Source organism: Mastigoproctus giganteus, chromosome 1 (genome assembly GCF_048544385.1).
Source record: "Mastigoproctus giganteus isolate SK-2022 chromosome 1, ASM4854438v1, whole genome shotgun sequence".
Classification (NCBI taxonomy): domain Eukaryota; kingdom Metazoa; phylum Arthropoda; class Arachnida; order Uropygi; family Thelyphonidae; genus Mastigoproctus; species Mastigoproctus giganteus.
In genome coordinates this window covers 32,496,767-32,519,912 of record NC_143575.1, presented here as the reverse complement: position 1 = coordinate 32,519,912, position 23,146 = coordinate 32,496,767, and the positions used below count along the sequence as shown (strand labels likewise).

The following is a 23,146-nucleotide window of genomic DNA, read 5'->3' as shown; positions in this document are numbered from 1 at the left end:
ATTTTTATTAAAGATAAAAAAAATACGGTATGTTGATTTGAGATTTGGCCGATGAACAACAAGAACTCAAAAACTTTAATCAATTAAATCAATAAATAAAAATTAAATTAAATCAATTTAATCAATCAAGTTAATTAATAACCGCCTCCCCCCCAATCTCCTTCAGAATTGAAATCGGACAGGATAAAAGACTTTTCACCCTTAAATTTACATTACACATCCATTACCCTCTTCGGTATCACAGTTGATAGAATTCGAACTCAGGCAGAAAAGACCCTAGTTCGAATCCTTCGATGACGCCAGGAGTTTTTATGGGTCTTTTTCACAACGTGGCTGAGTTTGTCGGCCTTGGGCGAGGTAGTACGGTTTTTCTCCAGGAAATTGGGATTTTTCGTCCAGCAAATAGCAAATCGACCGCAGAACACATGCAATTTATAGAAGACATATTATATACTGTATATATACGGCGCAATATGACCTTCCTACGAACCAAAATAGGAATTTTAAAAGGATTTTTTAGAGCTTGTCGCCTCTGTATACGTCAGGCCCTCTAAAATAAAATAAGGCTGCATATTTATCACACTCTAAGGGACAATTGGTATCCATGTAGTCTCATAAATAGAGCCATCAAAAATACAGAATAAAAATTCAACAACCTCACAATAAGTGAACAAAAAACAAAAATTAAATTATCAGAGAAGCGCAAGGTAATCACTAGATTGTTAGGGACCAAAAAAAAAAAAAAAAAAATCTTAATTTCCCCAATCTCTCTTTCTTTCTGCAACGAAACTAGAGGACTCTTGCACTCTAACAAACTTCTGTGTGGGAACAGTAATAGCTCCTACACTGGCCAGAGTAAACAGCGATTTCGTGTGTGAATCAAAGAACACAAACCTGATAGTAGCAGTACCAGAATAACCGAATCGGACTGCGCTTTACCCTCTTGTACACAGGGGCGCAGTTAGTTTTCTCAAACCTCAGTTTTCACCGCTTATACAAGAACATGCAATGGTATCTCTGGCCGGATGCATGGTTGGTTTTGGTGGCCCCATTTTGTTATAGCTATATTTTACTATTTAATGAACACTGCAATGCAACTTCAATTAATAACATGTAACCACAATTAGTGATCTCAAAATTCGCCTATCTTACTTTAACAGTTCAACATACAATCACCTCTTAATCAATAATGTTGAATTAAATTAAACCAATAACATTAATACCTATTATTAAAGCTTTCATGGACTGTCAATTTACACCTGCAATTCTTAATGGACACGATTATAATTATAACCAGTAGGCGAGTATTTCCAATTTAAAATCCAATCCATATGTCTGTATAACCTCTGTCAAACCTTGCCAATATAAAGTACTGTCAAATCAGCCTCTAACCAAATGTTAGGTTGGTTGTTTTGTTTGTTGTAGAGTTTTAGGCGAATTAGGCCATATTTCGCCTAAGTCACCTGAAATGTCTGTATATATTATATATGTCCGTAGATATTATATCTATATATTAGTTGTATTCTGGGGTAGATTAACCTGTTTACTGGACCTAAATTTCCAAGAGAAAAAATCATGCTGACCTCTCCTGAGACTGACGAACTCGGCCACGTTGTGGAAAAGCTAAAAAAAAAAAAAAAAAACCTTACAGTTCACCCATTTCTATCCTCCAAGAAGTTGTCTAGTTCTTCCTTGAACTTATTCAACCCTTCCACTTCCACAACAACAGATGGAAGCATGTTCCAACAATCAACCATCTGCTGGTTGAAGGCAAACTTCCGCACATCTATCTTGCAACCATCCTTCCTCAACTTGAATTTATGCCACCTCATGTGTGTAGTCTCAGCAAGTAGAAGAATGCCATTAACATTTAGCTTACTCAATCCATTCAAGGCTTTAAACGCCTCAATCAGATCTCCCCGCAGGTGCGTAGTCTCGAGACGCTGTAATCTGCAGAACTGAAGTCTTTCTAGATAACAGCACCTTTCTGTTCCCTTCACCAGTCTGGTTGCCTTTCTTGGCAGCCGTTCCAGCTAATCTACATCCTTCCTAAACCGAGGCCTCCAGACATGAATATAGTACTCAAGATGCGACCTTATAACCATGGCCTTATACAAAGGGATAATCACCTCCTTATCTCTGCTGGCAAAGTTCCTCTATATCAGGAGTGGCCAACTTAATTTGTGATGCGATCTACTTTTTTCCTTCAAAATGTGCCGCGATCTACCATCGCAAAAAGTTCATTGCACAAGGGGCACAAATCGAGGGATGACTGTATATTTAAAATTCGTCGTGATCGACCGAAATTAAATCTGCGATCGACTCGTTGGCCACCCCTGTTCTATATCATTGACAAAACCCCATAAGCTATTCTGGCAACTTGTCTGCACTGCCCAGAGAATTTCACGTCTGACTGCACAATTATCTCCAGGTCTTTTTCATTCTCCACTACCCCGAGTGTAGTACCACACAGTTTTAGTCTGGGTGATAAGTTAGTCTGAGGTTACTGCTACCCATATGCAGTACCTTGCATTTGTCAATGTTAACCTTCAACTGCCATTTGTCAGCCCATTGGCGTAATTTTCCTAGATCTTGTTGCAGTAGCTCGCCATTAAAAGGCTCATTAACCCTTTCCATACTATAATTATGTCAATTCTTACACAATTCTTAATATCTATGACAGTTCAGCTGGGCCATTTACATTTTTTTTCTTACCCATTCGTCCTGAATTTGAATCGTCTGACATGAGAATACTTAATTCTCTCTGCAGATCATTATATTTTCACGTCTCCAGTTCTCAATTCTTCTGGCTAATAGAGCTGAACACATGAGCTCAACTAGCCAATTTCAATACACGTATGTCCTGATCATAATAAACAACGGGTGGCAGTCCAATGGAACGCTATATTTTGATCCTGGCGTCGACTGAGACAGAATAACTGTTATACAGTTATTCTTTTCAGCTGCATTTTTTCATATTCCTCACATCAATTCTGCTATTCACTATTAAAATCTGCCTTTCAGTATTATAACTACTCTTCACTTTTTTCCTTTCTCTGGGGCAAGGCCGAATTGGGCCTATCCTAGGCATGATGTTTTGCTCTTTAAAATTACATTTTCATTCTGCAAAATCAAAATTGCGAACTCCGACTCACACGACTAACTTGGCTCCATGCACCGATTTTCGCTGGAAAATCGGTGTGAGGAGTTATGATATTCGGAAGAGAAAATATATTTGCATATTTTCTCTTCCGAATGTTATAACTCCTCCTTACCTATTAAAAGTTGTTCAGCGAGAACTGATACCTTTCAGTGACTGCTCTTTCCTATTAATCGAAACCTTCAATTTTATAATTATTCAAATCTATTTAAAATTACAGTTTTTAATGTTCATATGTATTTTATGCCATATTGTTAGTCTAAGTTGATTTGTAATCACAAAAACTCTTATCTTGTAAGAAACATTAATTTTGTTCAAAGTCCAATGAGATATGTGATATATGCGACAATTTCTTCGTAATACAATTTCTTGGTAATATTGAAATCAAATACAGTGGAGAATCTCATTAAGTTCATTCTTCGCATATTAAGTACATTATGCAGTATGATTGATGACTTTTGAGGTTAGGATGAACATCGTGGCGAGATCCAATATTCCTTACATTTCAAGGGTATAACTCTAAAACGGTGTCCGCAGGCCGGCCGCTAGTTATACATCGGACCGAAACTATTGGTAACTCTCTAACTCTCTAACTCTCTAGGAGGCTTCCGGATCAGCTAGTGTATAATCTTGCTACCTCTACTCTGCCAGATAGTGACTGGAGGGAGTCCGAGTAGTGTGTATGCGGGAAGCATTGTCGAGGCCACGTTATGTCAAGGATCTGGGTATATTCTTACCATGTGTACGCCATATCCAAAAATTTCATTACTTCATACAGCATGTCCCACCCACTTTTTCTTACTATTGAATACACCATGAATTGTCAAACTAATAGAGCAAGCTTATCTGCGAAAAGATCTAAACCTCCCAAGCACTTCCTAATTCATTTCACAAATATACGTGGTCTCAATTCTAATCTCAACGATGTCCATTTCCACTTGCAGTCTGCCAAACCCCATGTACTTTTTCTGACAGAATCTCAGTTATTAGTTGATTCAACCACTGCTCATCTCAGATGCCCAAATTATACGCTGTATGATTCCTTTCGCCCCAAAGGTGATACTTGTGCATATGTTCGTTCTGATATTCCTTGTCAGAGACTTGGCAATTGGGAATCTCCTCTCTTTGATCTTCTCTGGCTTAAAATGTCTCTACCTCGTGTCAAATTCATCTGTTGTCTCTAACGTTCTCCCAACTCCACTAATCACTTGGAGCTCTTTGACTTACTCTCTTTGCAACTTTACTTTCTCCAGTCCAACTTTCCGAACAGTGAGGTAATTTTCCTTGGTGATTTTAATGTTCACAACTCCAGCTGGCTTCTGTTTTCTAGTCACACCGACCCAGCTGGTCGAGATGCTGAGGCATTTGCAATTACTAATGATCTTTCACAGATTGTTCATTTACCTACAAGAATCCTAATCATACAGCCAATACGCTTGATCTTTTTCTCACAAACAACCCTTCAAAGTACACGGTCGAAGTGAGACGTCCTTTAGGCACTTCAGATCACAACTTGGTGATTGTCTCTTCTCCAATTGAACCTTTATCTCATGGCTATTCCCAACCTCGTGTTGTTTGGCATTACAAGAATGCAAAATGGGATGACCTGCGAGACTTCTTTTCTTCTTTTCCTTGGTCGGATTACTGTTTCAAAACTTCTGATGTCAACGTTTGCTCAGATCGTGTGAGTGAAATTATTCTTGCAGGAATAGAATCCTTTATCTCACACTCCACTTTAAAATCTCGTCCTTTATCTAAACCTCAGTTTTCCAATAAATGTGCTAAGGCTGTTCAAGAGAAGAATGTTGCATATCGTAATTGGCTTGTTTCTAATTCTTCAGTTTCATTTTCTGCCTACACCAAAGCTCGCAACAATTGTAAAGCAGTTATCAATCAGTCCGAACTAGTTTGAACAGGCTAAGTGTAGAAAACTTGCTTCTTGCCCTAATGGTAGCCGAGCATTCTGGTCTCTTGCCAAAGCTATTGGCCGCAACTTTTGCCCATCTCTGATCCCACCTCCCACCTCTGTCCAAACCAGATGATTCTGTTGACACTTCAGCCAAGGATAAAGCTGACTTGCTAGCATCCCAATTTTCCTCCAACTCGTGTATTAATGATCTTGGTAAAACACCTCCCACCATTCCCAACACGCTCCATTCAACACAGCATTCACGCTCCATGCCTCCTGTGGTCTTCCATCAAAAGGATGTCAGAAGGATTTTGACGAATCTTGATGCTAAGAAAGCTCCAGGTCCCGATGGTATTTCTCCACTTGTTCTCAAAACCTGTGCTCCTGAACTTACTCCTGTTCTTTGCCGCCTTTTTTCACTTTCTTATTCCAAAGGTGTTTTGTTTTTCCTTCTGCTTGGAAATTTGCTCATATCCAGCCAGTTTCTAAAAATGGTGATAAATCCCTTCCATCCTCTTATCGTCCCATTGCAATTAATTCTACTCTTTCTAAAGTAATGGAGAAATCAATTAACCGCCAACTCTTAAACTACCTAGATACCTTCCATCTGATCAACGATCGCCAGTGTGGATTCCGTCAGTGTCGATCCATTGGTGATATTCTGGCTTATGTTACCCATTTATGGACTAATTCAATGGAAAGGTTCCATGAAACACAAGTAGTTGCTCTTGACATCCCAAAGACTTTCGATCGTGTTTGGCATAAAGGTCTTCTAAACAAGCTTCCATCTTATGGTTTCCCAACTGTTTTTAGTAATTGGTTATCCAGTTTTCTCTCTGATCGCTCACTGAGGGTGATGGTAGATGGCTCTCGGTCTTCTAACTTTTCCACTAATGCCTGTGTCCCCCAAGGTTCAGTTATTTCACCCACTCTTTTCCTCTTGCATATTAATGACCTTCTTCCATTGACTGGAAATCCTATTCATAGTTTTGCCGATGATAGCACATTGCATTCCACTTTTCATTTTGAGAAACCTTGTCCTGCTCAATCAGCTTCAACTTCTCGAAAATCTGCTACCGATTCCTTAAATGCCGATCTTCAGGTAATTCTCCAGTGGGGCAAAGACAACTTAGTCGATTTCAACCCTTCTAAAACTCAGTCTTGTCTTATATCTGGCAAAAAGGATTCTTCTGCTCCTATGCTTATCTTTAGTGACACTCCGATTTCTAGGCAAAATGATATATCTGTTTTGGGGATTACCCTGACTTCTAATCTCTCTTGGCACAAGCACATTACAAATATTGCTTCCTCTGCATCTAAAAAACTTGGTTTTCTCTTTCGCTCTAGGCTTTACTTTTCTTCCAAACAGCTGCTCACTCTGTACAAATCGCAAATTCGCCCTGCCATGGAATATTGTTCCCACATGTGGGGTGGTGCCCCCAAAACCTCTCTCAGGCTTCTTGATTGCATTTAGAAGAGGGCAGTTAGGTTAATTAATGATCTCTAACAGAGTCTCTCCACTCGCTGTCTCATAGACGTACTGTTTCTGCTGGATGCCTCTTCTACAGATACTTCCATGAGCACTGTTCTTCTGAATTGGCTTCTATAATTCCCGCTCTCTCTTTAAAAACAGTCCGAACACGTGCCGCCACCAGCCAACATCCATTTACTGTCCAACTTCAAACTCACAGAACCAACTTTTCATCTTCCTCGTTTATTCATTCAACTGTCGTATTCTGGAACAACCTTCCTTCATACATATTTCCTGAAAATTACAGTCTACAGAAGTTCAAGTCCAATGTCAACAAATATCTTCTTTCGTCTTCTCAATCTCCAACCCAAGCACGGTACTAAGTACTATAGGTTCTAATACCTCTCGTGTTTTGGGTTTAAGTAAAAAAAAAAAAAAAAAAAAAATATATATATATATATATATATATATATATATATAAGTATAATGATTTCACTGCAGTACAGATTTTTATAAACTCATCTTCAATGCGTACAAGTACGTACCTCGTTAGTGGCTGAATCTTCTGGAGTTATTATTTATTACAGATGGCGCACCGATAGATGCGTTTATCTCTTTAAATCACCCAATACTTGGCTATAATTAATTTATAAAGAACCAGTCATATAAAGTTGATATAAGTTAATTGTAAATAACGAGAAATAATTATGATAAACCATTTTATTATCATTGATTATTAAAAATAATAAAATAATAATTAGTCATACAATCGTAATTTATTATTAATATTATAGTTAATAAGTATTCAGAGACTGTATTCTTCGAATGCAATCTTTTCGACAACTTATATGGCAGTGGACATTCAATTTATACCTGTTTCTTATTTTCCAGATAAGGATGACATGAGTCCACCCGGTAGTGTAATGAATGGTTGTTACGACTATGATAAGAAGAAGAAAGGTCCTGCACCTAGACAGCAGGAGGAATTATGTCTAGTTTGTGGTGATAGAGCATCCGGTTACCATTACAATGCTCTAACTTGCGAGGGCTGTAAAGGTGAGTAATTTAATTAGTGTCTCTTTCTCTCCCTGTTTTTATATTTTTGAGCATTCTTATCCGAAATTATTAAAAATAATAATTAATGAATACAGCAGCACCAGTGGAATGTTTCTATGTAGTAGGACTTTGGATAAAGAATATAGAATCACTAGAATCAAACATTTTCTTGTTTTCATCCCGCATTAAAAAGGTTTTTGCAAGGCCCTGAGTATGACTCCCTACCATGTGACGGGTGACTCTACTTTATTTTATTTTTTTTTATTATTATTAATGGGATGGTGAACTTTCCTGAATTATTAAATAAAATAAATTTTTACTGTCCAATCTGAACAACGAAAATCGGTGTTCTCTTTAAGGTAAATTACGTGCGTTTTTTTTTTTTTTTTTTTTTGGTCATTATATTAATAGAAATAAGGGTATCTAAGTCAGAAAAAAAAAGTTTTGGTTTATTTTCCGATTATTCTGATTTTAAAAAATTAAAAATCGCGTTACATAATTTGTGAATGGCTCCTTAATACTTGTAACAATAAGTTTTCCATCCTATGATGATATAAAATAAACAACAAAAATATACAACAAACCGGTTGTATATCTTTGATTATAAAAAAATAAAGAATAATAATAATAATAAACATCGCAAGTAATAAATACTCCGAAAAACGAGTCCAATCTGAATTTTTAAAGATTCGTGGCTTAAGAAAACACGTGGACAGGGGTGGAGAGATCCTAATGACGATACCGGAAAACAATCTCGGAAAGAGGGAAAGAAAGAGAAAAAAGTGCTTGTATTTTCAACTTCCGTTCTTTTTTCTCATTAAAATTGCTTTGGAATACCGAATGGTTCAAGGAGCAGAACTGGGGGAGCAGCTTGTAAATATGATTACCATTTTTCACTAGTGGGAGGGTATGCGTGCACTTAATTAGTGCATATCGGAATAACGAAGCTAACAGCACTGAAGAATAACGTCGGTCAACCACTGCCACAAGTCTGAACTCTAATAGCCCTTGCTCTTTTTTTTTTTTTTTTTTTGGCATAATAAAATTTTTATAGTAGATCTAGGTATTTCCGATCACTGACGTTAGCCAAAACACGTCACTCTCTGAAATATGTTTAATTACATTAATATTTTAACGTACGTTTTGTTAGTTTCGAGTGCTGCAAAGAGAATCAATTCTTTTGTCGAATTAAAATAAATGCTAGAAGAGAAATAATCACCTTACGTTGTATGTTGAGATTGAGCAGTAGTCTGCATATTAACAGTGAATAAGGGGAAAAGAATCATCCTGAAAATTCATAATATTTCATATCACTATATAATGACCCCTCATGGCCACGAGGGGTCAGTATATAGTGAGTGTATCCTTCGGTCGGTTTGTTTCACTGGACGAAAAACCCGATTTTCCCGGAGGGAAAACCATGCATGCAGCCCTCGTTTATGATCGATTAACTCAGCCACGTTGTGAAAAAGTCCATAAAAAGCCCCTGCGTCATTGATGGAATTCTAACTCGTGCGTTTTCCACACGGTTTTGAAGAACCATGGTTATAGCCACTATGCTACACACGAAGGCATGGACGAAGGAATTTAGCGAAACCAGAAAGTAGGGACCGCAGTTAATTATAACTTTTTTTCGCATTTACTTTCGAAATGAACTGAGATGTTTATTTTGTAAATATTCTTACAAAAACGCATTGTTACAATTTTTCCCGTATGTGGTTCACTTATACACCTATGATGATCAGTTGTAGCACCAGATGCTATTCCTACCTTCTTTCTAAAGAAGGTAAAAAGAATATCTAGTTCTACGTTTAAACTTTTTGGTCAACTACTGTCTTCATTTTGGTTATTATTCTTCCCCTTTTATGCACGCTCACATAATTCAACCAACGGTTGAACAAGGTACTGATTTGCACTCATTTAGTTTTTCCCTACATTCCATTTACTTAAGAAATCTGGTAACGACATCTGTTTTAGAAAACATTTAAAATAAATGTTTTTAAATATAACAGTTTCATTGAACCATGCAATCCATTATACATTTAAAAAATATGTACATGAATTAATATACATATAAATATGTAAGTATACGATCTTTCCCTCGTAGTTTGCAACTCCAAAAATATAGCATATATCATTTAAAAGGTCTTGGCTAGAAACTGAATTTATAATATTAATCAAAACTAAATTATGAAATTACCTTATTGATCAGTAATTTCTTGTTTGAGACTCATGATCGCGTTTGTCTGACATATGAATCTTTGCAAATCGGCCGCTTGAGTATTATGGCGTGGCAGTAGACCTCAATGACTGAAACTATTTAATAAAAAATAAAATACAGGAATCAATTGTGATCGGGATGAAATTTGTGATGAACGTTCAGATTTTTTTTTTTTTTAATTTTTTAATTCTGCTTTACAAAAAAGATGTTATGGATATAAATGAGAAAGCTTATCACGAATAGAATTTACAGATTAAATAAACTAACCACCGAATATTAAAATGTAACCTTTTTTAACAAATAAAAACATATTAAGTAAAAAAAAAAATAATAATAATAAAAAACACTTCATGTTGAGGGAAATGGACGCCACGCTGGTCCAGTGCGGCTTGGAAGATCGACTGTATTCAGGGGCTTGAACGCCGGTCTACTGAAAGGGTAAGTAAGTAGCAGCCATTATCAATCCCCTGCAGGATGGAAGCCTCAACGATTCATGTTGAGAGTAATGACCATAATCTGCTACACTGGTCCAGTGCGAGTTGGCAGATCGACTGTATTTAGCAGTCAGGGGCTTGAACCGCAGTCTACTCAAAGGGCTTGTGCTGCTGCTGCACTCCCTCTCGGCTACGGAGGCCTGCTGGGTTCAGGAACTCGAAAGGCACATCCCTAGACAATACCTAGAATTTGTAATCAACATGTTATAAGGTATAATATATTTGAGCTATCTTCATCGTACAGGAAGACTTCGATTTATGTCGTTATGAATTACCGCATTACAATATAACTCAGTTTTAACTTAAAAAATTTAAATTAAATATGAAAACATTCTCTTCTTCCCTCCCTTCTTCGAGAAGTATTGTAAAGGACAAAATACCAACAACAGAGCCTTGCCTAATTTTGATAGTGCGCATAACCATCTTGTTAACACGGTAGATCCGGATGATAACATGCAAGTGGTTTTCACGGCAACAAATATGATCTTTTTGTTACAGCCAGTGGACCAAGAGGGTTCTGGAAAAAAATTTCATAATAGAGTATTATGAAACCTACAGACAGCTTTACAGCATCTTGGAAGGAAGTCAGTCGAGCTAAAATTAATGGTGTATGGCGGGATATACGGTCGTGGTACGTTCACTGGGTTCAGGAACTTGAAAATAAATTGAAACTCACGACTTTTCTGGAACACACACACACAAAAAAAATAATATATATATATATATATATATATATATAGGATCTGTAGCTAACTGAACTTACATGGAAATAAATAATAAATGCTTATTGCTTTATATTAATGACAAATATAAATGAAACTAAATTTCGTGCTTTAAAAACTACTTTCAGTTGCTTGATAGGAGCTTATTCATACACGAGATAAAGGCCATATTCCCATTTTTCTAAATAAGCGGCTGTACCTTTTCTGTACTGAGAAAAGGAATTGCTCACTGTTGTTCAAACTTAGCTTTTGCGTAAAACTGAAATTTTCTTCAATTTCAGCCTGTTTGCTTAAAGAAAGTTAACAATGATGTCCATCCAGTCTTTTTTATCTTCTGAGAGCTCCTTGTAAAAGCAACAGATGGTCTAATCTCTTAGTAATGCGAAACTGTGCTACATTTTCGGATTATTCTCTGTTCTACAGTTTCTTTGGCTTTATCCATAGGGGATAGCAAAGTTTGGTGATTTTGTTTCTTCAGCACGTCCTTGTGCTACACGTTTTTGATGCACTAGTTCCTTCTTTGACAGGTCTTCTGAACGTGGCTGCATTAGTTTTGAATCCAAATTTTCTTCACTCGGGCGAATGTGGTACGTACTTAATGTGAGGAGGATTACAATAAAGTTCTAAAAATAAATTTGCTTATGTTGAACAGCTATTCTGTTAGCACAAATAATATGTATGAAGGGTGAATTTAACATGCTAAAAAAAAAAAAAAAAAACTTTTTTAAAGGAGCATTCAGTTCCAATAAAAATGAATGCCATGGATGCTGAAGCATTTAATTTATTTTAAAGAAAATGTTGGGATGGTGCAATGAAAACAAATTTATAATGTGGTAAAGGTCCATTATAACTAGAGCGAAGGATGCCTATCAAAGAGAGTGGTTAGGTACAGGCACGAATTCTGCTTTTAAAATTTGCACGATCTCAGTTAACAATGCGCACTGACAGAGCTCACTGTTCAAACTTCACCGACTTTATATGGTTGTTCTGAAATATAAACATAAAATTTAACTGTAATCCCTCGGCTGAAATCTGCTGAGACATAACGTAATATCTGGAATGGAAATTCTCATCGTCAGAGTAATTGTGAAACGTTCATTCTGAAGATGAGAACTGCATTTCCATTCTTGAAGAGTAATTGTAATTTTGTGTTTACAACATAGTATATACTGTCTAAATTTAGTTACTAAGGCAGCTATCTGAACAATTAAGGTGCTTCTAAAAATGCATGTCTGGTGCAGAGTGCCACAGAACCCTGTGGGGTCCCACAGGGTTCGGTGTAAGGTCCACTGTTGTTTTGTATATTTATCAATGATATTGATGAAGGTATATCAGGCTTAATGTCGAAGTTTGCAGATGATACAAAGGTTGGCAGGGTTGTTAATGACAGTAATGGCAGTGTGCTACTGCAACAGGATCTAGATAATTTGGGCAGATGGGCTAAGAAGTGGCAACTGAAGTTTAACCTTGACAAATGCAAAGTACTGCATATGGGTAGAATTAACCTCAGAGAAACGTACCAACTGTGTGGTACTACACTTAAGATGGTAGAAAATGAAAAAGACCTGGGAGTAATTGTGGAGTCAGATATGAAGTTTTCTGAGCAATGCAGATAGGCTGCCAGGGCAGGTCACGGGGTTTTGTCAATGATATATAGGAATTTTTCTAGCAGGGAGAAGGAGGTGATTGTCCCTCTGTATAAGGCAATGGTCAGGCCACGCCTTGAGTACTGCGTACAGGTCTGGAGGCCTCATTTTAGGAAGGATGTAGATTTACTTGAGCGTGTACAGAGAAGGGCAACAAGATTGGTGAGTGAATGAAGGGATCCTCTTACCAAGAGAGGCTTAAGTTCTGCTAATTGCAGTGGCTGGAGGTTAGGCACCTGCGCGGTGATCTGATTGAGGTGTATAAGGCCTTGAATGGGTTGAGCACGCTGAATTCTGATGGGATCCTTCCACTTGTTCAGATTACGAACCTAAGGGGCCATAAATTCAAATTAAGAAAAGACAGATGTAGAATAGATGTGCGGAAATTTGGCTTTAGTCAGCGGGTGGTTAATTGCTGGAACAAACTTCCATCTGTAGTCGTGGAAGTTGATAGGTTAAATAAATTTAAGGAGGAACTGGACAGGCATTTGGAGGGAATGGTGTGATTTTTTTTTTTTTTTGGCTGATGCTGCATAAGCTCATACACATGCTTTCTTGCATAACGTGCCACTACTACTACTACTACTACTACTACTTACGGAATTTCAGACTCCAGAACAGCGATTGAAACTAATCCTTCTAAAGGAGAATTAGTTAGTCTGCGCTCTTCGCTAAAGTTATAGAAATAATGGGTTGTAATTCTTAATATCTAGTGGATCTCTTGGATCTTTCCGCCGAAATCTAAGATCCAACGCCCTAGTAAGTAGCACAGTTAGTAGAATGACCATCTTCCCCACACTAGATGGAAAAGACCTGAGTTCGAATCCTGTTAGTGACGCGAGGAATTTTTAAGGGTATTTTTTCAATGTGACTGAGTTAGTCGATCTCATGAAAGGGTAGCATGGTTTTTTTCCTGGAAACTGTGGTTTTTCGTCCAGCAAACAGCAAATCGACTATATAGAACACGTGCGATTTACAGACATATTATACGGCGCAATATGACCTAAAGTTGCTAATGCATCTAAAATCCTATAACGGCCAACCTAAGATCCAAAATCTATGATCATTTCCACTGTGTGGAACAGAGCTATTTAAGAATCACGAACCTTCATTTCTCTCGAGTAAAGTTGCATAATAATATCTTAGTGGAAAATAATTTAAAAATTACTGTAAAGACAAAAAAGTACTTGAAAATGTACACTAACGTTCATATAAGAATCGACTATACCAAAACTACTGAAAGCAGTAAACCAACAATCTAGGGCCAAAAATATGACTTACTTTCTTTCTACGTTGATTTTTCTCCTGACCTACCTATAAAGAACATTCTTTAAGCAAAAAGTAGAGGACATAAACACTGTCATGATTATGGCCCCTAGGTAAATTACATTGCCTAAAGGGTCCATTTACCTTACTAAATTTCTACAAAAATCAACTGTAAACTGTGTGTAAGGACTATATTATTACGTCATGAGCGTGCGGTATGGAACTAACTGAGATTTTTTTTTTTACCCCGCTTATGTAGGTTATTGCTGACTCTATTGGATTTTAAAGTGGCTTCATTTAAGGACAGTACGTCTATAGGTCTTTGTTTTTCCATAATAATAGGCTGTTATGTTTGTGGTGTGTAGTTCGTTGAGTTCACCTGCAAGTATAGTTCATCTTGGGAACTATTATTGTTAAAATAAACTTATGGCAATTGGTTCTTACGAGGGATGAGATAGCAGCGCTTCCTCTTTGCATACAACACAATCTTCTTGACAGTTTTTGTACTACGAAATTATGTTTTACTAAGGTTATATATTAAATTAGCTTGTATTTTTTGAGCTGAGATAAAAGTAAATGAAAATTTGGTGTTTTTAAAAAAACATATCTGATTGGTTTGGTAAAGTTAGCAATATATTGCTATTTTAGCTTTTATTTCTACAACTGCAGCTAATTTTAATTCAGTAGTTTACTTTTGACTGATAATATTAAGTATATAGCCTGTAGTGACAAAATTATGTCTATGGATTGTTTCAAAATTATCTATTTGTCATAAAAACATGCAAATTTTTAGGTTTATTTGTCATAAAAACTGCAAATTCTTGGTTCTTCCTACGATGTTATCGTAGGAAGAACTAAAACCCCGGGGGTTCACATCTGGTGGGTATGGGCTTGGCACACCCAGGGTCCTGAGCTGGATATCATCGTTCTTCTCTTTCTTGGTGATTTCCTTCTACTTTTGACTCTCTCTCTCTCTCAGGGTAACTCGGGAACTTTTTTTTCCTGGTGCAGCATAAGCCTCAGGCTTCCTTGCACCATATCCTTCAAGAAGGATGCACCATATCCTTCTACATCCTTCAAGAAGGATGTAGAGCTGCTGGAACGAGTACAGAGAAGGGCAACAAGATTAGTGAATGGAACAAAGGGGTGCTCTTACGAAGAAAGGCTTAAGTTTTGCAAATTACAGTGTCTGGAGACTAGGCACCAGCGAGGTGATCTGATAGAGGTGTATAAAGCCTTGAATGGTTTAAGCATGCTCAATGCTGATGGGATTCTTCCTCTAGCTCAGAATAATCACCTGAGAGGGCATAAATTCAAATTGAGGAAAGACAGATGTAGGATAGACGTGCGGAAATTTGCCTTTAGCCAGCGGGTGGTTGGTTGGTGGAACAGACTTCCATCCCTTGTTGTGGAGGTTGATAGCCTAAATAAGTTTAAGGCTCAGCTGGACAGGTATTTTGAACGAACAGAGGGGTGAAGTGGAAGTGGTTTTTTTTTTTTTTTTTTTGGCTGATGCTGCATAAGCTTGCTTTCTTGCATCAAATGCCTCTACTAATGCTAATGCTAATGCTAATATGGCTAATAATAATAATAATAGTCTGTCTACGAAATTGTGGGCGTTCTTATATAAATATATTTATCAGTAGAGAACTTTGAATTCTCGAAAACGAGAGGTTGAGAAATTTATAGTACCAGTTGTTTTGATCTTTAGTATGTACCCGTATAACCTCTGGGGCAGTACATTAAATTTGTGGAGCAATAAAATTATAGCATGACTCATAAGAGTGACATCGTCGGTTAAACGTAATAAAACTTGATGTTGGGAAATGGAGTAAGTCTGCAATTTTCAATGAACACGAGGTGCAATTTGATCGAAGAGGATAATACAAATTTCAATCCCCTTGAGCAAAGCAATACACTTGTTCTTATGCCTGATTAATAACGCATTTTGCCTGTACCATGATATTAAATGCTTTAAAATTTTCGTTTCATACTCCAGGATAGTCATGCAGGGCAAAGAGAAGTTTACCACAATGATTTTCAAACGTCTACACGATTACTACTGTTACTACGTATTTTGTGGAGTCATGCAGATTCTCAAACACGTGCGGAGCTCTGTACCTGCACATTAACCCTTGGATAATTACCAACAGTCAATTGTAAGATATCTTCAGGACTTGGGTCAGTACCTTTGATCAAAGAGCGTCTTTAACTTAATAGTTGCTTAATATAATTAACCCTCTTAGACGCCTTTTCAAGCTAGGCCAAGTAAGTCACTTTCAGGCGGAATTGCACGGTCTCTTAGATTTCTTTTTTACCTTTTGCAAACAGGCAGACCAGCCAGAACAAATGCATTCACAATAGTGCTACATCCAAATTATTCCGAGCTATTTTTGTTGATGAAAACCCCGAGTTTTCATGAAGGAAACCATTCAACCATCTCTTTGACCAACTCAGCTGTGGTATGAAGAAATCTTTAATGTGTTAGTTCATTTATTTGGAGTGTATTAGTGAAGTGGGGGGGGGGCGACACGTGGTGTTAAACTTAACTAAAGTTAATTTTACTTTTAATTAAAGTTACTTTAGTGATACTTCCATGATTGAGATTTGTTAAAAGAAAAATTGTTAATTTATTAAGCAGAATTATTGATACTAACAGGTTTACTAATTTCCGTATGCGAGGAGTGGGAAGGAAGGCCTGACGTAGCCGAGTGGTCATGGGCGAAAGTGCATAGCACGCCTTCCTTAAGTGGACTGGGGTTCAAGTCCCTGACTACTAAATACGATAAATATATGTATTGACGATTTATTGTAAACTCTACTGACTTGGTTGTCGTGCCGGAGTATAATTTTTTTTTTTTTTTGGTTTTAGGAGCATTAGCAACTAAGGCCATATTGCTATGGGAATATGCGGTGGTCATTCCCTTGACCTTTTCCGCATCCTCCGTATTTGGTGGTGACGGGCTTGAACCCCGGTCTAATCAAGAAGCATGTGCTACGCACTGCTGCTCCTTCCCACCTGGCTACGGAGGCGCCTGCCGGAGTATAAACAGAAAAAAGTAGTGCAATGCAGGTTCAACTGTAGTTTGTCGACAAGCAAGGGAATAGGAGAGGAATTGCAGCCAAATTTGAGTTGCTGCTTGTTCTAATTTGGGCCATAGGCATTAAATGAAATAACAGTCATACGCCGATGTAAATTTATTTTATTTATATTGTACAGTATATATCACTTATTTATAATGTTATTATATTTTTACTGAATTTATTCAGGGTCACGTTTATGTTGTTTTCCCCAGGCGGGAAAATACAGTGGGCCTCGATTAAATTTTCTTTAACTCAAACAGGGCCTCATTATAACGCGATCATGTTATAACGTGATATCAGATATTGCAAGTTACCCCTCTAAAAAGTGGGAAAAATAGTTGCAAATAAAAATCCTGTTTATTGATATTACTCTCATTGCAACATAACTTAAAAATGACTAACGTATTTGGAGGACAGCTGCAACAAGTGCTCTTGCTAGAAGGTAGGATTATACAGTACAGTACTAAGTTTAGCAGTTGCTTTGTCTGGTCGAACCAACCGTCATGAACATTAGAAAAATCAGTCTTCTTTCCACAAAATTTTTTGGATGCTCCACGCAGTAGTGCACCCAAATATTTTGTGTGGTGGGGAACGGGGGGGGGTCTTGTGCGTTCCACATAGCTTATAAAAGCACCGAACACGTGACATATGTGCTGTATTGTTTTATTTAATTTTTAATAATAACTAAGGGGCTTCGCTCGCTTCTTTTGATTAAATAAAATACTTACAGAAGCTTATGACACTGTGTGTCTCTTCCTCAGCTGTGAATACATAAATACGTTACATATGAAAATCAAGAATCGTACCGCATGGTCATGCAGAATAAACAAAGCGCGTGCACGAGGTTTATCTAGCATGACCACGCGAAAACAAGCTTGTTTTTACCAAAGTAAAACTAGCTTCTGTTACGTATTTTAGTATTTATTACGTATTACCACGTAACCCACATCCATCTTTTCCCATTGGATGAATAAATATCACTAGGAGGAAAATTATTGTAATGCATAGAAAGATAATAATTAAGTTTAAATCAATTTTTTTATTTCATTTTAAATTATTCTTTAATTAAAGTTATAATATTATAATACTAATTAAAAATTGGCATTTTATAATGAATTAAAATTTGGAAATACTGTATTCAAGAATTTTTATATTACTGAAATTAAGCTGTGTGAGGTAAGAAAGATGTACAGAAAGGAAAAAGATTATTGGAAGTACAATAAATATGATCTTTATTTAAATAAACTAAATGCAACTAGGCATAATATTTTAAGATTTAACCCTAGGAGCCCATATCTGGTGAGTATGGGCTTGGCACATCCAGGGTCATGAGCTGGATATCATCATTCTTCTGTTTCTTGGTATTTTCCTTCTACTTCTGACTCGCTCACTCTCAGAGTACTCAGAAAGTTTTTTTTTTTATCTAGCACAGCATAAGCCTCAGGCTTCCATGTACCATATGGCTAATAATAATAATAATAATAATAATAATCTATGTAATATCAGTGTAGATACACCATAGACAACTCTTAAAGAAAAACTATGGTAGTAGTGTGAAAGGCATAATTTCATCTGTATCTCATATCGTGCTCATCCTTCACAACGATTTGCCCATGTATTGCACTACCTCGAATAAGTAATGCTTCACTAATTGAAAAGACTATTGTTACTTATTCTAGGTGGGCACCACCACCACCCAGATGGTACCGTTTCAAAGCTAGTTGGCTTTTCATCGGTGGGTGGGCAGGTACCCTAGCATTGCAAACATGATTTAACCCCAGGGGCTCACATCTGGTGAGTATGGGTTTAGCACACACCCAGGATCCTGAGCTGGATATCATTATTCTTCTCTTTCTTGGTGATTGCTCTCCCTCAGGGTAACTCAGAAATTTTTTTTTGGCTGGTGCAGCATAAGCCTCAAGCTTTCTTGCACTATATGGCTAATAATGATAATAATGACAACCCAGTTGTGAAGTTAATCACACAATATGAGAGATGCTTAAAGGTTTATATGATAATATTTAAATAAAACTAAATGCAACTAGGCATAATATTTTAAGATTCTGTATAATATCAGTGTAGAAAAACTACGGTAGTAGTGCGAGACAACTCGCACTACTACCATAGTTTTTCTTTAAGAGTTGTCTATGGTGTAGATGTATAATATTGGTGTAGATATTATATAGATATATAATATCTATACAATATTATATTGATATAGAATCTTAAAATATGCCTAGTTGCATCACATAAACCTTTTGGCATCTCTCATATTGTGCGATTAACTTCACAACTGGGTTGTCATGTTTGCAATACCAGGGTACCTGTCCACCCACCGATGAAAGGCCAACAAGCCTTGAAACGGTCACCAGGGGAGCCTGATATTTACAGAGTTTCCAAAAATAGGTAACAACAGTCTTCTCTACTGAGGAAGCATTGCCTATGCGAGGAATTTTAGTTTTTGAAGGGTGGGAGTTGAAGGAGTTACTGTCCCTTTCATTCTTCTACACTGTTTCCTTTCTTCTTCCACTCCTCCTATAACTTTCTCTCTACCTTTTGCTTTTCTAAGTCTAATAGGGACAAATGGATAGTAGAGTTATTATCCCACACGTATACAAACTAGCTTTGCCGACCGGGCTAGCCAGGTGGGTAAAGTGCCTGCCTGGCAACCCAAAGGTCGCGGGTTTGAATCCCGCCTCGGGCTTGGATCACAGTAAAATGCAAAAACTTTGGGACGTGCATTGTGGCCACAGAAGCCGATGCGCCAACAACTAACAAAAAAACTAGCTTTGAAACGGTGCCATCTGGGTAGTGGTGCCTACCGAAAATAAGTAACAATAGTCTTCTCTATTAGTGAAGCATTACTTATTCGAGGAAGTGCAATACATGGCAACTCTCTGTGAAGGATGAGCACAATATTAGATGCAGATGAAATGATGCCTTTCATACTACTACTGTAGTTTTTTCTTTAAGAGTTGTCTATGGTGTATCTACACTGATATTATATAAATAAATATGATCAGATATGCAGATGATACTATATTGCTGGCCAGCTCTGAGAAGGATTTACAAGCATTAATGGATAGAGTTGAATTGAATAAAGACATGCAGCCTTCCTTAAAATGAAGAACCTTCTATGCTACGGTGATTTTACGCTTCCTTTAAGAACAAGAATATCGAGATGTTTTGTCCTTTCTGTTCTCCTTTATGGAGCTTGAGGCCTGGACACTGACAAGGAAGATCCACAATAAGTTAAATGCCTTTGAGATGTGGTGTTACAGACAGATGTTAAGAGTGTCATGGACTGATAAGATAAAGAATGATGAGATCATGAGATGAATGAAGAAAAAGACAAAAATCACTAACACCATTAAGGAGAGGAAACTAAAATATTTAGGCCATTTGATGATGAATGACAAATATAAGATGTTGCAATTGATAATCCAGGGAAAGGTCAATGGAAAAAGAAGTCGAGAGAAAAGAAGGAAATCTTTGTTAGCACACATCTCAGAGAGTGGTATGATCAGAGTAATGAGGGTTTGTTTAGGGCTTCTACCTCACATTTGTCCATTGTGAAGATGACAGCCAACCTCTGATAGCACACTGAAGAAGAGGGAAGTCACAGTTTGAGTGAAAGGATATATAGTAGTGGTCGGCAACCTATGACTTGTGGGTCAGTAGATGATCCATAGCTGAACATTTTAATTCATTTAAAAAAAATTTAAAAATCTACAATGCAATTCCAATTCAAACACCTTGTAAGCATAGTTGTAGTATGCGGTGGCTTATTGCATTCCTAATTTTTGATATATAGATATGCATGTGCTACATGGATATGTATTAATTGAAATTTCTGGTGTTACACACATCCGAAATTTCAGTTGCCTTTCTATCTGTATTTGGTTTTTCCTATATGTGCAAACAAAGATTTTTTTCAGATGAAATTGGGATCTATCTAGTTATAGGATGGGATCTATCTAGTTATAGGATGGGATCTATCTAGTTATAGGATGGGATCTATCTAGTTATATTAAAGGAGGTGGCAAAGGAATTAAGCAAACCCTTAGCCATAATTATGAGAGCATCCTTGAATTCAGGGGAGGTCCCCACGGATTGGAGATGTGCAAATGTATCCCCAATTCACAAAGGAGGATCGAAGGTTGACACGAGTAATTACAGACCAGTTAGTTTAACTTCTGTCCTAGGTAAAATAATAGAGTCACTGGTTAGAGATGCATTGCAGGATCATCTAGACAAGACTGCAGCAATAATTCAGACACAGCATGGGTTTGTTAAGGGAAAGTCTTGTCTGACAAATTTGATTGGATATTATGATGTGGTTACAAAGGAACTGGATGCAAAAAATAATTTTGATATCATATATTTGGATTTCAGGAAAGCTTTTGACACTGTTGTGCATGGAACACTACTGTACAAATTGGAGCAGAATGGTATTAAGGGTAAATTGCTACAATGGATAAAAGGATGGTTGAGTGGGAGAACACAAAGGGTGGTAATCAATGGTTGCTACTCTTCGTGGACTAATGTTATTAGTGGAATCCCACAGGGTTCGGTGTTGGGTCCACTGTTGTTTTGTATATTTATCAGTGATATTAATGAAGGTATGTGAGGCTTAGTGTCAAAGTTTGCAGATGATAAAAAGGTCAGCAGGGTTGTTAATGACAGTAATGGCAGTGTGCTACTGCAACAGGATCTAGATAATTTGGGCTGATGGGCTGAGAAGTGGCAACTGAAGTTTAACCTTGACAAATGCAAAGTACTGCATATGGGTAGAAGTAACCCCAGAGAAACGTACCAACTGTGTGGTACTACACTTAAGATGGTAGAAAATGAAAAAGACCTGGGAGTAATTGTGCAGTCAGATATGAAGTTTTCTGAGCAATGCAGACAGGTTTCCAGGGCAGGTCATGGGGTTTTGTCAATGATATATAGGAATTTTTCTAGCAGGGAAAAGGAGGTGATTGTCCCTCTATATAAGGCAATGTTCAGGCCACGCCTTGAGTACTGCTTACAGGTTTGGAGGCCTCATTTTAGGAAGGATGTAGATTTGCTTGAGCGTGTACAGAGAGGGGCAAGAAGATTGGTGAGGGAAATGAATGGATCCTCTTACCAAGAGAGGCTTAAGTTCTGCAAATTGCAGTGGCTCCAGACTAGGCAATTGCGAGGTGATCTGATTGAGGTGTATAAGGCCTTGAATGGGTTGAGCACGTTGAATTCTGATGGGATTCTTCCACTTGTTCAGTTTACGAACCTAAGGGGGCATAAATTCGAATTAAGGAAAGACAGATGTAGAATAGATGTGCGGAAATTTGCCTTTAGCCAGCGGGTGGTTAATTGCTGGAATAAACTTCCATCTGTCGTCGTGGAAGTTGATAGGGTAAATAAATTTAAGGAGGAACTGGACAAACATTTAGAGGGAATAGTTGTGTGAATTTTTTTTTTGGCTGATGCTGCATAAGCTCATACACTTGCTTTCTTGCATCACATGCCACTACTATTACTACTATATATCATAATTCCCAAATCCCTTTCTTCCTCTACTGCTTTTAATTCAGCCGCACCAAGTGTATAAGTTAATTTGGAGTTACTATTCCACAAGTGTAAGATGTTGAATTTTGCTGTATGAATTTTGCTGTATTAATTTTGCTGCTTGCCACTTATCATTAACCATTCTCCCAATCTCTATATCATTTGCAGATTTTTATATTGTACCCTCTGTTCTTTGTACCCATCATCAATGATATTTGAGAATCAGAAACAATAGTAGTCTCAGAACTGACCTTTGGGGTACACTGTGTCTAACAGACTAATACGAAGTTTAATCATTTAGCATTAGTATTAATAGTGGCATATGATGCAAGAAAGCAAGCTTATACAGCATCAGCAAAAAAAAAAAAAAAAACACACTTCCCATTCTCCTATCCATTTGCTCTGAAAGTTGCCCAGTTTTTCCTTGAATTTATTTAAGCTATCAACTTCCACAATGACATATGGCAGTGTGTTCCAGCAGTCTGCCACTAGCTGGCTAAAGGCAAATTTCTGCACATCTATTCTACAACTGTCTTTCCTCAATTTGAATTTATGCGCCCTCAATTG

The 23,146-nt window shown here is 37.3% G+C and overlaps 1 protein-coding gene across 1 annotated transcript in view; it reads left to right on the top strand.

The window, feature by feature from the left end:
• Positions 1-23,146, top strand: part of LOC150090689 (ecdysone receptor-like) — an 86,797-nt gene that overhangs the window by 23,927 nt on the left and 39,724 nt on the right. The window contains 1 exon segment of the mRNA XM_090372270.1: positions 7,432-7,596. Coding sequence (XP_090228396.1) covers positions 7,432-7,596 — 165 coding nt within the window.